This window comes from Lepisosteus oculatus, chromosome 9 (genome assembly GCF_040954835.1).
Source record: "Lepisosteus oculatus isolate fLepOcu1 chromosome 9, fLepOcu1.hap2, whole genome shotgun sequence".
Taxonomy (NCBI): domain Eukaryota; kingdom Metazoa; phylum Chordata; class Actinopteri; order Semionotiformes; family Lepisosteidae; genus Lepisosteus; species Lepisosteus oculatus.
In genome coordinates this window covers 29,648,707-29,664,953 of record NC_090704.1, presented here as the reverse complement: position 1 = coordinate 29,664,953, position 16,247 = coordinate 29,648,707, and the positions used below count along the sequence as shown (strand labels likewise).

At 39.6% G+C, this 16,247-nt stretch overlaps 1 protein-coding gene across 14 annotated transcripts in view; it reads right to left on the bottom strand.

The window, feature by feature from the left end:
- nfia (nuclear factor I/A) overlaps positions 1 to 16,247 on the bottom strand; it is a 300,532-nt gene that overhangs the window by 202,558 nt on the left and 81,727 nt on the right. The window contains exon 1 of one of the 14 annotated variants that reach the window (XM_015356151.2): positions 11,942 to 12,359. The exons of 7 other annotated variants lie outside the window; for them this stretch is intronic. In XM_015356151.2, coding sequence (XP_015211637.1) covers positions 11,942 to 11,950 — 9 coding nt within the window. In that variant the 5' untranslated portion in view covers positions 11,951 to 12,359. Of the gene's footprint in view, positions 1 to 7,319; positions 9,067 to 11,941; positions 12,360 to 16,247 lie in introns of those variants that run through there. 6 more of the 14 variants (XM_069194350.1, XM_015356149.2, XM_069194353.1 and 3 more) reach the window with 6 other exon arrangements.

The following is a 16,247-nucleotide window of genomic DNA, read 5'->3' as shown; positions in this document are numbered from 1 at the left end:
TTCGCACTAATTAGTTAACTTTGCAGACGGCTCTTGAATAAGCCCAAAAGACAGCTTTCAGGTTTTTACGAAACGACCTGCATTGAATGTTACAAAAATAATAAAAGTAATAAAGAGTAAATTCTGGGAAGTGTTTCTTTACCTGTAATCTTCTATCTTCCCTATTTTACTTTGACCAGGAACATTTTTTTAATTATTTTTATTCAAAATACAAATAAAGCTAAGGGTTGTTGTATAACTAAGAGGATAATTTAGGCTTCGGTTTCCTTGTTTGCAATTTGGAACTAGAATCATTATCTTATTTTCATAAGGAAAAAGAAAGGTACCTAAGGAGGGAAATATTTTTTGAGTAAAAATGAGAGTAATTTAGTTGTATGTATAATATTTAAAATATACCTTATCAACACAAATCAATACAGTGTCACTGGGACTACGTTTCTTTAGAAACTGGTGCCTAAATTTGAAATAACGGACCTAAAATCTTCAATAAACAACACACTGACTCACAGGTTTGCTAGAAATACCTCTTTACTAACCACAAAGTCAATTGTTTGAAAGTATGTAATAAACAAATTTGCTGTCAGCTTTCATTCATATTGCGTATCAACAGTGTCACAAAAGAAATGTTACAGTCCATGCGTGTATCTGTCAATATAAATTTTAAGGAAGATAAAAGGCTTAAAAACAGGAACTCAGCCCCTTGCAGAGTAACAGGCATAGGAGAGATCTCTGCATTTCTAATTACATTTCTACGTACACTTGAGAAACACTAAAATGCATTTCAAAAATTTAAAAAAAAGTTTGCTTCAAATCAATTTATATTCATCGATTCAATATAAATAGACAAAAAATATTTTTTTTAAATATTGAAAAGACTAAATCAAAATATTGAAGAAGGAAATTAGCTAGTGCATATATCAATATTAAATTAATAAGTGTTAACTACCGTATACATATATATACAAAGACGTTTAATACTAACAAATCATTATTATAATTAATCATCAATGAGAGCTTAAAAAGAAGATTGCTGCCCATTGCATTGATTTGCTTCATTGAAGTAATTATTTACATTACATTTTAATAATAGTCATACTGATTTCAAACAAGCCAACATCTGGGCCTTAAAGCTAAGGGCTTAAAATATGTTATCATAAGCAAATAGTTAACTGTCCTTAAAAAGGAGATTTTAAAGTCCACATAAAGCAGTTCAAATTTATTTTGCATTTAATCCAAACATTAGAAACTTGTTTATTGTTATTTTAAAACACACAAAGCATCTACATTCAAAGAGCAATTTTGATAAAATAATAGAGCAATACTATTTTATATTATTTGCAATACTAAATTCACCTAGATCGTATAACACAAAAAATAAGACTAAAAAGACAAGTGATCATGCAGTACAATACAATTCTAAACGTTGCATGTGTTAGTCTCTGTACATACTACTAGGAAATAAGAAAACTTTATAAATTAGATAAAAAAAATATTTGATTATATAATCAGAATGCAAACCTGAAAGGTCCAAAAATCATCTTTAATTGTACACATTTTGAATCTTTTTTTTTGGTATATAGCGAGCAAACTTCACTTGATTCTTGCCTCCAGGATTGAGGATTGAATGCAAACACTAAAATTCGCAAAAAGGTGTCTGTTGAAATCGCCTGAGCCTACCCCCAACTACTTGTCTCTGATTCTAGCACAGCAGCTCTGCAACACACATAGAGACCCAAGCAGAACGGACTCATCTGACTTCCAGTCTCAAAAGTCAAGGAAGCTACGTTTCCGACATGAGGCGAAAGGTACAGTATGGCTACAGCAGTCCTTGCTTGACTTTGTATTTCCTCAGAATACAAAGCAAAGAAAAAATAAGCACGGCAAAAAACATTCTGAACCACAACCCTTAACAGCCTTCTTACAGACAAAAAGTTTAACACTCACCATGAAGGGTGACACTATTTGAAGAGTGCGGACCGTACATTTTTTGCTTCCTGCATGCATAATTGGGCCATTTAGGCACAGCAATTTGGGGATTGCATGCTCCATCTTTCTCTTCCATATAAACTGCATATCTCTGTAGCGCAATTTAGCAAAGACAAAGTGCAAAATACATGCAGGTGGCCAGAGACAAGTATATGGTTGAAGACCCTAGCTATACAAAGACCGACAGACACGTAGATGAGATCAAATGTCAGAGGTGGAAAACAATGTCTTAATGTTGACAAATTTACAGGTACCGCAAAATAACAGATTACATGAGTCAAGAGAGCAAATGAAAGCAGCCTCAGGTTGCATTAAGTTCTGTCCAACAATAATAAAATTAGTTCCCCAAGTGGAGTACAGGCATGAACAAATGCTGGTTTGCCAGGTTATAATTTTGTCATGAGCAGGCGTGTGAGTGCTGCCACAGAGCGCAGCAGGCAGTGACAGCAATACCCTCTTCGGTATTCAGTTCATCTACAGGGCAAAAACTAAAGCATAAAATGCTGACTTACAGTAAAGCTGAACTATAAGTGATGGCATGATATATTATAGGGTATAAAGCTGTGGAATAGCTGAAAGGAAAAACCAAAGAGGAAAAGTTTAGAAAAATAAATACACCTGTTATGGAATTTTCGCTTGAAATCCTTAAATTGCCTTGTAGAATTTTATATCGATAGCTATTAATATATATATATACTTGAATACAAATATATGTACATATAAACATGTACATTATTTATATTATAATACATATATATCTGCGTTGTTTTGCATGTAGAGATTTGCAGTTCTGACCTTAAGATTTGCTCACAGCTATATGAAACAATGAAACACAGATACTTTATATAAAAACAAATCTGCTGATTTGTATAGCTTAACGACAAAGCTCTATTTTTAAAACTCTGAAACTAATCTTAAGAGATGCTTGGTAAAAACTGCTTTCTTCAAAATAACACCTCAGCTAAGTGGTCTTTTAGGCCCCAAACTTGCATCGATTTCTGTTGGATTTAATCCAGTACATGATTTCTCCAGCCTACCTACCCTGAAAGGCGTACCGTTCAGAATGCTACAGAAAAGTTGTTTGTGTGGCTGTACTTTTACTTTGCTTCAGACAGCATATGCAAACGTGTTTCCTGCTCACAAAATTAATCAAATCTTAGCAGCAGAAAAGAATTCCCACGGCCTCTCCATTTAAGGCAGTTGAGAGACAGAATAGTTCATTCCATCAATGTAAAAATGGCATTCATATACACCAAGTTTTTTTTTTTATTATTTCCATGCAGCAAAGGTAATGGGCAAGGCCCAGTTAAAAGATTAAACTTATATGATGTACTTTGTCTGGCTCGGAGTGGTTAAGGCAGAACCAGCAAGACAGCCTTTGGAGAAACTGCATTGTTCTTTCTGAAATCTGAAAGAGCAATTGACGTTTTCTTCTTTGTTCTTATTCAGTAGCACCGAATATTGGCACACTTTCAAAGTAATACATAAGCATGATCTATGTACGCAAGTAATGCTTACAAAAACATTTTTACACTTGCACAGTAATAAAAAAAAACTGAAAATATTTAATGCTCAAAGCTAGCCCTTCTGTGGATATGTTTACAGCAGTAGAGTTTATAGCTGCAAGCTTATTCATTGTGCACCTTAGTGACAGCAATAATGCCCCAAATAACAGCCTTTATATGACTCTTCATAAATGACTATAATTTAAAATACAAATGATGGTAATCCCTCTTTATTGACACCCACGTTACCAGCATGCCACAACACACAGAACTGATTATGAAAAAGTCGGCAGAGGCTGGTTTCAGATACTACTACTGCAGTCTCCCTGTATATAGAAACTTGCTCAGTACAGCCTTGCTAACTCTACTCTGGGAAATAAAAAAAAAAACTTTCAGCTCTAATGTAGCCACTGCTTTTCTTCTAGTAAGGCCTAGCGCTTTGTAAACATCGATCATGAATAACGTACATCTTTTGAGGTTAACAGGATCAATGCCACAGAGTCCTTTCAGGACAACTTACTGCTCCCTGAGCTGCTGCAGTTTTTTTTTAAATGCATTAAACCAACAGTTCTTTAAAAGAGCTCCAATTATTGCCTCTGCTGTGATCTCAAATAAAGTGTGCAAAAATAACTGATCCCTGATAATACTGTAACTTAATCGCGGATCCCTTTGTAGAAAGCTTCAGTTTTAAAACACTGATTTTGCTTGCTAAAGGGAAAACTGTTCTCGATCAAAAAAAAAAAGAAACAATCATCCAAAGTTATGGACAGTAAAAATATCAGAAATAACAGAGATTCCAAATGTCGCTCTGAAAGCAGACTCGTTGTGACATTTCCAGTACGATTTTATGCGTTTTTAAAAAAAATTTAAAATTATTTTACAAGCGCTCATTTGTGCATTCAGAAAGCATAGAGACATAAAAAAATATTTTTTGTTTTACTCACAATCCAATTTTTTTTTATTTAGATGTTGTAAGAATTTTGTGGTTATACATATCTTAGAATCCTGTATGTTTGCATTAGGCCTGGACCACAACACAGTGAAAATTTAAAAATATCTCCCAGAGCTGTAGGCGAAGAGACCACAGTTGCATATGCAAAACACAGTGATTTAGAAACTGATCGCTTTTTACCTCTTAAGTCAATAATACAGATTCCGAATCAAGTATAGTCTCATTTCTCAACAAGATTATCTCTTGCTTTTCTACAAATTAGTTTGCAAATGTGCTAAATGTTCAATATAGAAACCAACCTCACATCACATTGCAAAGATAAAAGAAACCGTCTCTCAAATTGTTCATTTTGGAAAGCCCTCAGGCAACAGTTTGTTTCTTTTACAGTATACAGTGTATACGTATGCAAAATGTAACTATTATTTTACACTAACCTAGTGCCATTTAGTGCAAAACAAAAACCTATGATGTGAAATATTTTTCAAAACAATAACAACTTCAGGATGTCACTTTTTAACTCTCCTTCCTATGACTTTTGGGGGAAATTACAATTCAGTGTGTTAGTAAACATCAAGCTTTTCAACAATTGTGTCTTTACTGAAACATCCAAAACTTTCAGAACTCAAAAACACAAAATCCGAAGGATTTTCATGTTCAGAAAAAGACTACAAGAGACTTAAAAAACTACAACGGCAAATGGTAGATCATAAAATGTAAAGTTAGTTAGGGTTATCACTATAAAATAATATTTATGTCCTTATGAAGTCAATTAAAATTTGAGCATCATGAAAAGATGAAAACAACATACAAAGGTAGTGATTTTTTTTTCCACACAACATACTGTACTTTCAGAAATCCTTAGAATCATATATTTGTGCAGTATTTCTGGTATGTATAGCTCAGCATTGCAATCCTGGATTATCAATGCAGGAGTGAGGATACTGTGGGAGTAGACTTCCAATTTGACAATACATAGGATAGTTTTGAAGATATTTTCCTCCAAGGATATTAAATATATTATAGAAATGGGTAGCTTTCCCCTCCGTTCAGGAAAATGTACTGCTAGTATAACCAAAAAACCTACAAAAGAAAACTTCGCATTACAAAGATTCCCCGACACTATTCAACAAACCCCCTGCTATAATGTTACTCGGATTTTTAAAGGTAAAATTTAGTTGCCGTTACATATAACATGATGTACGAAGAAAGTCAGCAAATCTTAAAAAATAATATTTCTAAGTTTCATTAAAGCTTTAAAGTTGTCCTTTCTAGCGTGAGGTACAGTACGGATTTCTAATCATCTAACGACTAGAAACATTTCTGACATTTTATTTATTTTTTCTATAAGAAAGTTAATTTGGCCTCTAGCTGCACTGACCAGCTAAGAATAGAAAAGAACTGGTCGAAATTATCCTCCATACATTGCGATTCCCCTGCAAGTGCCTAGTATTTCGGAAAGGGTATTTCTGAACGAAATGTTACCGCCGTGATCGGGGGGACTCTCAAGTAAATTAAGAGCCCAGTTCACCTCATCTCACCTTGTTTAGCACTTCAGTAATTGTGTGTTGCTATTTCTCCCTACATCTCAGCGGTTCCGTATTTTCGCCAGGCTCTTCACTTCGTTCCTGCCTGCAACTTCTAATGAAATTAGAAATAAACTAAAAACCACATCAATGCCTGGAAAGCGCACTGAACAAGTGGGCTAACCCGAAAGCGAGAAGTGAAGTTACAACTGCAGATCTTCACAGCCCCTTGGCGCTATGCTGCATCTTTATAATAATAATAATAATAATAATAATAATAATAATAATAATAATAATAATAATAATAATAATAATAATCTCAGAACACGTGAATCTAATAGTCCAGCGCTCAGTCCTCGCGTTTTATCCTGGAAAAGCGTTCTACCAAACACATAAGGACAGCGCAACTGTTTTTATTGCTAAAGTCAGCTTCGGTAAAGAAGTACGTTGTACATAATGCACTGTCACTCAGAAATAATGTAGTTACTCGTCCTAATTGAAATCTCAGGCGATTCCTCGTATCTCACACGCGCAGCACAAACCCGAGCACTGCCTTCGTCTCGTGCTCCTTAACTGGGCTCGAGCGGCAGCTTTCTTCAAAGTAGACTCAAAGTACGCGAAATCTTCCCACGTTGTTAATGTTTTTAGAGTTGTTGTTTTTTTTTAAAAAAAAACGGGTTTTGTATAACGCCCTTTATACAGACATTCCGAAATGCTGTCCCCATTGCTTTTTAAGAGAGAGTGCATGTTTTGTTTCGTGAAGTAGGCTTCGATGGTCGCAGACTGCCGGGGTATGGTGTCCCAGATCAGTTAAAGCGTGACAGCCGCGGTCAAGTTTAAATTGAAAGCGAGGAGACAGTGCACCAAATGGAACCGCGCGAGCGAACAATCACTTTTAGCGGTCATGGCTACAAATATAACATTTGAAAAAGCAAGGCGAAACATCCGCTGCTTTGACGAGGTAGTCCTCGCTCTGAACACAATGAAAGCACGACTGTATGGGTTTGCTGCGAGTCGAGCAGACCGTCCGAGAGGCGTAGAGCAAAAAAATCAGGACCGAACGCAATCTTTAAACTGGACCGGGGTAACGCAATGCAATTTCCAAAACACAATCACAACCGATACTACAGTAAAATAAAAATCTATTAATTTAAAGGTAGGCGCCAAGAGCCATGTGGTTGCACGGATGACCCTGCCAGAACTGGAATGCTACAGCACCTAATGGACACAAAGTTACTTTTCTTAAAGCGAGCTAGCTACATACTGTATCGCGCTGTCCCGTCCGCTGGTAGGAGGGAAACAATATACATAAACAGAACAAACTGTAAGTCGGAAACCAAAAGAATCACTTACCTGGGTCAGACATAGCGGAGAATACATGACTGCTGTGTTTTATTGTGGGTTAGGAAGTGTGTGTATATGTGTGTTATGTGTGTATGCGTGTATGTGTGTGTGTGATTGTGTGTGGGTGTCTGTGTGTGTATCTCTGTGTGTGTATGTGTGAAAAGAAAAAAAAAGAGACAGAGAGAGGGAGAGAGAGAGGGAAAAAAATTCAAGTCTGCTTCTTGCTTTCACATTTCCAACTCTGCGAACTGCAACCAGCGCTTCGCTGCTCCATAGAGCTGAACTTTAACCCCGCCTCGAGTTACAGCTTCTCCACTATACACATTTACTGTACTCAGCTGTTAAAGCCGTAGTGCAGCCCTCTAATACAGGAATCAGACAACTTTCACCAGCGGCGTATCAAGGGATTCCCTCAACAAAACATCTAAAAAGCGCACGCCGGATTTAAAAAAAAATACGAAAAACGTCGAACGCTGCAATCTAATCTCGTCAGGCAAATACCGCTGCAGTTGATTGTGGAATATACATTCCTCCAGCCCTTCTCTTGACATTAAAATGCTCGGCGTTTCCTTTTAAAGACAAACCGTATGCTCACAGTGCTCTGCATGGCTAACATGTGGGATCTAACCGAACTCTCGAATAAATATACAATAGAACAGGATACCATCTAAGGAACATAGCGATCCCGGTTATGGCTCAAATCATCGCACCTGCATGCTTTAAAAGAATCCGGTTCAGTATTATGAAATCTAAACCTCCGCCCCCCAGGAAAACAAACACTCTGCTGGAGCTAGATAATTGCCTTTACATCATTAATACTTTTTGTTTTTTTCACTGATGACTTGAACTCCTTTGCTAAACCTACCAGAAGCCCCCGCCCCCCAAACAAAAAAAAACCGACAATGCAGAAATCGATAAACTCATAAACGCGCGTTTACAAGAATCCTTTAGGCGGAAAGAGTTGTAAAAAATATCTTCAAATGTTCCTTCGGGGCCAAGAAAAAAAAATGCTAATAACACTCGTGTACCGCTAGGACGTGACAGTGTCAGGAAAGTTCAGCTGTGGACGGGCAATATGCGGCGCTTCCAGCCTCGCGACACATCCAGACTGCTAAACCCAGAGGTGGAACAATGAAGAGACTTCAGCCGCTCATATAATTAACTCGAGCTCCCTTGCCCCGGCACGTAATTGCCTCCTAAACAGTTACACTGAAAATCCCTCATAACTACGATTTGATGGTCCAATACACAGACAAGAACCGTAGAACACGTAGAAAGGGACAGAGTAAAAGAGGAGCGTGGAAAAACAACTCGCGAGAGGCAAGGCGCCGAGATCGCCCCAATGCTAAACTTTTCTAGCGTTACAGTCAAACGTCCTGTGCCTTTTCGCTCGTCTTGAACATGTCTCTTACAGTCTACGGCAACAAAAAGCTCGGCAAAGCTCCGTTCTTATCGGCGGATTGTGTGTCGTCGAAACCCCAAGTTACGGTATTATTCGCTTCACTCACACCGAAAACGCATCTCACGGAATGCACTTTAAAGCCAGAATACGGCGTTCCCTTAGGAAACAGCAATAGGATAACACAACGATAACACTTTGCGAAAGTAGGCTTACAACACCGCGAATCGTCGATGGGAATGTTTATCCTAAATGCAGGGGCTCGTAGAGGTGAGTGTGGTCATTGCAGGTGACAGACTAATGGGTCGGTATTTCCAAAAGTCGCAGTCATGCTGTTAAAATCAGGCTCACACTCGGCCTCAAAAACTTCCACTCGAATCAGGTGACAGTGTTTACAGCACATATGTGCTACAGTAAACACGCACAATAAGCAGTTTCAGCACAAAATACACCTGTATCTACACATTAACACGCATGCATGGAATTGTGCGAATATGCTATCTATACATAATCAGCTATCCTCGTAATAGATTCTAGAACCTTAAAGGCTTCCCTCACGAATTATGACAACCCTATCACACTCTGAACGGGCAGAAGAAATCATTCATCTTGTGAAATAACAATAACAGCTAGACTCAAGTGCACAGTGCGCTTCTAATCTCAGCAACCGCCTTCAGACAAGATGCAGCCTGAAAGAGAGGCATAAACACACTCCGTCTTGGAGAAGTCAGTGTGTGCATGTGCGAGCTTCCTGAAAATGCCAAAATATATTGGAAGCATTTATTTAGCACCCAGAACCGGTTGAAATAAACTTGCAGTCGAGTTTTATTAGTAGTAGTGGTAGTAGTAGTTAAACTGCTTGCGTGCTCTAGAGGAGTGGTCGTTCCACGAGGTCCAAGCGTGAACTGTGCACATGACCAGGTCGCAGTGTGATAAAATAACCAACATCCACAGAACAGGGAGGGAGCATCCGAAAGACCAGACTTTATCTTGGGGTTTTTTATATCAGCAATGAAACTGGCAGAGAGGGAAAATAATGGTAATGTGGTGCTTTTATTTAAAAAGCTTCGAGTGTCACCCATCTCACGGCTACTATTTTCAGTTAGAACTGTAATGCGTTTCCGTTCTCTTCTGCACGTAATTCGTGTCTGAGCTCATAATAGGTCAATACTCCGAAAAACCGAAGTCTCACGTTCAACGATCACGGATCTCGAATCCCGCTATTTTTTACAGGGAAGGACCATAGCCAGTTCGAGTCATTTCAATTTTAGAGATTAAACATGATAAACACTACAAGGAGAACCCATGGTTTATTTCATATCAAAATGTTATATTGATCCTTTTATAATATTGGCATTTTTAGAAATATACATGTAAATCAGAGTAGGTTGAAGGGTTACTGATTGGCAGCAGTGGAGTTATCCCAAAGCATTGGCGGGATGAGTTCTGACTGGGATATGACGATGTAAAACACCAAAAGCAGCAACATGGACCGGCGTCGTTTTAATACATGGAGTTAAGAACGTGCATAAAACCCATGCGAGATATTGCAGGAGGGGGGAAATGTGACATACTCCACATCCACATAATGGAAACGGAGAAGTTCAGGCAAGTTCCCCCCTCATCTTCTCGCACGAGCCGAGACTGAAGCACGAGGAAACGCGGACAGTTCGTCCGTCCGCCGCACAGCCCGGAGCACGAGACTGCCCAAGAAAACGCTCCTTGCCCAGCGGCGCTTGAAACCTTCAGAAACACGGCGCTTGAAACGAACAGGACCGCCAAACGCGAAAAAGGGGGTTGCTCCCCTTTCGACGTGTTTCCCGTGTTAAGCCCTTTGCTCTATGTTAAGATAAAGCGTGACTAGACAGTTTGGCTACAATTTTACATGATAATTAAATTGCAGGGAAGCGAAACACCGGAATGGATGAGATGAGGATTCCGTATATAGCGCATGTACACGAAGTGTTGTGGGAGCTGTAGTTCCACAGCACGTCCGGGGATTCTTTTTACTTAGAAAATCAATTAGAGGCTAAAGAGAAAGCCGATGATATAAGTCCAGCGCTGTGATGCGCAATACATGCCGTCCTTTGAGGAAGAACATGTTTTTGTCCGAACAGCAGAGGTGTGTGTGTATATTTCTAAGCCTTATCTATGCGTGTCCGTGAACTTATCTGAGTGTTCACAATAAACCAAGCGCGCGATTATGTCCCGCTAGGCGACGTCCCAGTTCAGAATCACTACGAAGCGGGTCGCCGGTGCAGTAAGGGAGAGAAGCCAACAACCCAATGATATCAGTAAGCCAGCGTTTTTGTTCACGAAGTCAAAACGTAATCTAAACAGCCGAAAGAGACCCACGCTGTAAAGGCACATTAGTAATTCGAAAATGCTGCAGTTTCCTGTGTACTATGCGCTATTATCGTTATCCACGAAAAAAAAACAATTGGTAAACACTGCATCCTTATCTAAATCAGGTCCGTTCGCTACATGGATTTTGTTTTCAGCCTAAGATGAAAAATAAAACTAAAGCCAGCTGCTGGAAATGCTGTACCATCTAATTCATAAAAAATAAAAAAATCAACACAGTACAAGCATAAGCAAAACCGCCACTAAACCCCTAGCCAAAGACAGCCGATGTAACAAAGATCTAAATTATAGCAGTGGTTTACTCGCGCTATGAAACTTTTTGAGAAGTTTGTATATTTGACAGGTTGTACTATACAGAACCTCCTGCAGAGTTAGGCTAAGTCGAACCAGACGGATCCCACCCACTCCGGAGAAGGCGTTCTCTTTCACGCATTGCCGCTCTCTGAGTGGGCAGTCTTCCAGCCCTTTAAAACAACGCCCAAGCTGATTGGAGAAGCCCCCTATCACTCAAGCACCTCAAGAAAGCCTTTTTCTATTAGGTTGACCGGTGAAGTCAGACGACTCTGCGGAGCAAGCACGTAACGTTACGATATTTTTTTCTAATATTATTTTTTGGACAGAGCAAGCGTTACACTACAAGGGAAGTCTGGCAAGCTCAGCACTTTCCCTGACGCTAGCTAAAAAAGGATCTGGCGTACTATCATCTACCACACTGATACTAGATACAAATTGTACGAAACCGTATGTATGTCCTAGCGGCAGCTCTACGAAATAAACAGTTTCATTGCAAGCGTTAAACACTGCTCTTTTAATGCTTAAAAAACTAGATTGCTAAATAAAATAACACTTCATACACATATGCACGTACCATTGCCATGTAAAGAGTACGTGAGAAAGTTTAAAAGGTTGAGACGAAGTGCTTCATTTTCAGCCACCTTTGTTGTTTATTTTTTAAGGTAAAAAAATGTTTTTTCTTATAAACTTGCAGCCGTTGTGAGGAAAAAAAAAGAGGAAAAAAACCCGGAAGAGAAAGAAAGGAAAAAAAAATCTGGCCAGTTGCTGCTTGTTGTTTTTTTTTTAATTCCGAATAGAAAGGATTTTGAAATAAGCTTTGTTCCCCTTTGATTTTTTGAAAGCGATCCAAGCTTGGCAAAGCTGGCTGGCTGGCTCACTAGACACTCTCTGGCTGTCTTTGCTCGGTTTGTTAGACTTTGTGCAGAAGTTGCAATCGATTCAACGAGTCCCCCTTGTTTATTTCCGCAATCGCCGCAATTTGCATAGTAACCACGCAGTACCGGAGCGGCGGCGGTACGCCACTCTGCCCCCTCCTCCCCTCCGAGCGCATTGGCAAATCACAGCAGCTGGAGAGCTGTGCTGAGCCGGCCGGACCGGGTCAGCGCTCTGCTCCTGCGACGGAGGATCTGGCTTGGTTTGTTTGCGCTGCTGCAGAGAGGTCTGTGTTTTTGTGGAGGCAAGAGGCAAACTGGCTGCGCATTGAATTCTGTTCATATTGACAAAGGACCTTTTTGTTTTTACGAAACAGAACCACATTAAAATCATTCACATTTCCATCTGATGTTGTGAAATGGGTGGATTTTTATACATACACATACATAACAAGTGTCCGCGGTTCCATTCTTTGCGTTCTAAGCTTGGGACGAGGCAACGACGTACTGTATGCGAGCTTACCAACTCCTTCCGTGAGCCGAGAACAGTCAAGTCAAACAGAGGGGGCTCGGGTTCTGAATTGGATGAATTGTGCGTGTGTCGCATACGGGCAGAGCGGGGAGCAGTGTGTTTTGTGTACGCGGTGCAGATAATACAGTTCCTCCGCTTAAAGTTGGCCGATAGAGCAATCTTTTTTGCAAAATAAAATTCTGACTCGCCATGTTGTGTGTCCTTGTCGTAGACCGAACTGCTTTCATATCCTAGACGAAATGTGAATGCTTTTGTGCTGAGAATAAGAGTAAGAGACCATGACGCATTTAATGTAAAAAAGGTTAATTGTGCACCTTGTAATTATAAGTCGGTTAAAATGCAGATTTCCTCTACAGTTACTAAAGACCCCCATAATATACCTGTCATTAAATGATCTCTTTAGAAACATAGGTACAAACTGTCTTAGGCTATCGAGAGAGGAGTCTTCCGTTCTTCAATGCACGGCCCGTTAGTTCCCACGGTATAATGTCTAGCGGTATATTTGTTGGGGTATTGTGAACATACGCGAGCTTTAGTAACAATGCTTTTTACAGAGGTAATGGAGCGGCGGTGGTTTAATGACTCTTAATACCTCAGTTCTTTGTGGTCCAATTAGTCACACCAGTGGAATAAATAAAAGACTTCTGTGTTTTCATGGTAAATGCAGATTTAGCTATTACAACCAATTTATCTTCGGACGTGATGAACGATTGACTGTTAACTAATTCATTTCAATAAAGAAGCCGTATGATGACCAGAAGGATTACACTGTATCGGGACTCCCGAGCCCGTAATGTTTACCCCTTTAAAACTCTACAGTTGGATTATTCCGCCAGTGTAACCGAAGGTACTGTACTGTGAATGTATCGTCTGACCGTTTCTCCAGATTGAATCCATTTCGTATACATCTGAACAAGCCGTTTCCTCTTCTAACTTTTTTTTTTCATTTACAACGTTGTAACACAAGAATAAGCGAGCGCGGGTTTGTACAGTATGTGTGGGTGGGAGAGTGCACCTTTAAAAACAGCGATTGCTTGCTTTTATAACCCTGTTATAAAAGTTATAAAAAGACACTAAAAGTACCTAGTAAAATAGCTTCCTTAACTGGCAGTAAATCGTGGTCTGTGTTAAATTTAAAGCGTTTAGACGATTCGAAACGTGAGACGAATTATTTACGCTTGGGCCCAGTGGTACTCATGAAAGGATGATGCTGGTGAATAAACACCAAACTACTATGAAACATGTTAGAATTCATGAGCTGAACCTAATCCGATGCATCTCTCAGTGTCTGCATGTGACGAAAAGAACACAATAGTTTTAACGCAAGCATGACTAAGGGGTAGAAGTACAGACTGCAGCAAAACGAAAAGAAAGAATTAATAATGGCGAGAGTTTCCAGAGCGCGAACGCAGCTTTTTTTGAGAAAGGTTATTCTGGTTGAGGCATGAGGAACCGCGACAATGAAGCTGGTCGGAATTTCGCAGGTTTGCTGTTAGAACACGGTAACTCATATCGTGATTTCGGCATAAATATGTACTGTACATACATACGAATGCACACACTATTGACCATGTGAATCTGAAACTGATTGATGACAGTTATCGTAATGTCCTGCTTGTGAAGTATCTACTATTTCATAATTTTTATAATGCAATTAAAACAATGATAATGAACGTCCCATCTGAGTATTTTGAGTCGTGTATGTTATTATGGTTACACGTGTAAAGCCCCTTCAAGGTTAATTTTTTTTTCCTAAGCCGATAAACTTTTGGACCTTTTTCGAAAAAGTTTTTGGCCGCTCTGTGCGCAGGTTATTTCACAAGTGATTTAACAACAACTAACCTGCGGTCTTTCGGTGACACTGCACCATAGTGGCAGTACACCGAGCAGACTTTCATTCTTCCCCTTCTATAAAAAAATAGTTTTAATTTTCGTAACAATACATTGTTTAACCATATTAATAAATATATGTCCTCCTCCAGCACCAATTGCAGCTATAACACATCAAGTCATTGACTATGGGAATCTCTGCAACCTGCACCCAGCAAACAGGAGGTGACGAAGCCCTGCACAAGATTTGGATATCAGTTCTATAGCATCTTACATTATGAACTACACATTCTGGTGGGTTCTTCTTTTAAAAGGCAATAACTTTGTAAATCCTCGAGTCTGTTGGAATTAATGCATTAGCCATGTCTGCTGTTAACTTCACTGATGAACCACAGCCACAATTGCCAACAATCATGCTTATTGTGAGGTCACATCAGGAATTGTTTCTAAAGCACAAAGAATACATGACAACGTCCTGGTCAGCCTCTACTTTACTGTCCTTAGGAATAATGGAACATAACACATACTGTAGTGTGCCATTCAGACCACATTGAGCCACTCCTGCGCAATATTTAATTATCCAGTATTTTAGCAGCACAGTGCATGCGTATTTGTAAGGGATGTGCTGGATACAGAGGATTCCAGCTACTTTTCTTTCAATTAGGAAATGGTGTGTTTGTCATCTCTGAACCACTTTTAATTCAAAGTTGAATTATTTCAAAAAATGCAAATCTAACAATAACCAAGTGCATGTCAGCTTGACCCAGTTTCACACATAGCTTTGGGAACCCACAGACTGTAAAAGCCATCAAGAGGTCCAGACTCTGCCAAATCAAGATTTGTGTAACGTTGTGTTGTGTAAAGAAAATTCAACTTCCTCTGGATTAAAAGCCGTCAGGAGTTTATGGAAACACTGGCATGTTATTTTGCAAGTTGAAAGGGGTCTTGTGTTGAGATACACTGGTTAAAAGACAAAGAAAAATCCGGACATCTGCATTCAGAACAGTCCTAACAACACCACACACATATGCGCGTCCATGAGAGAAATACTTTGGTTATGGTAGCATAAATTTCAAAATATATTTATGAGGCGAGCCATTCTGGTCAGGGGGACTGTAGCCCTTTCTTGGCACATGATGTGTAAGACAAAGCCCTGGGAAGCAAATTCAGTGAGATCATTTCACACAGAATGGTCAAGAACAGTCCATGTGTGCTCAATGGGGATCACAGGTTTGTGTGGAGCCTGGTCATTCCCTTTACACTCTTTCCATCTCTGTTTGGATGGAACAACAGTATGATAGAGACCTATGGGTACCACTATAAAGACATAGCACTCTCTGGACAGATGGCCGCCGGCACAGTAAGGCAAAGGCTAGTGAGTATTGTGATGTACAGTATTTGTCAACCATGACAGAGACATCCCTAACAAGAGAGATGAGGCATCGCAACTCTGCCTTTGGCTTGGGCAGTCAACTGGCTTGACCATCAGCGAGCATGTGTGGGCTGTCCTTGACTGCACCTTTGGACATGTGTCTCAGCGTGTTTTGTTTCAAGCAGACTCTGTGCCTGTCTGAATGGCCCAGGCTCCCGCAGAGCTTTGCTGCTGAATGTACTCGCACATTGTGCAGACGTACTGCTCAGGGTTG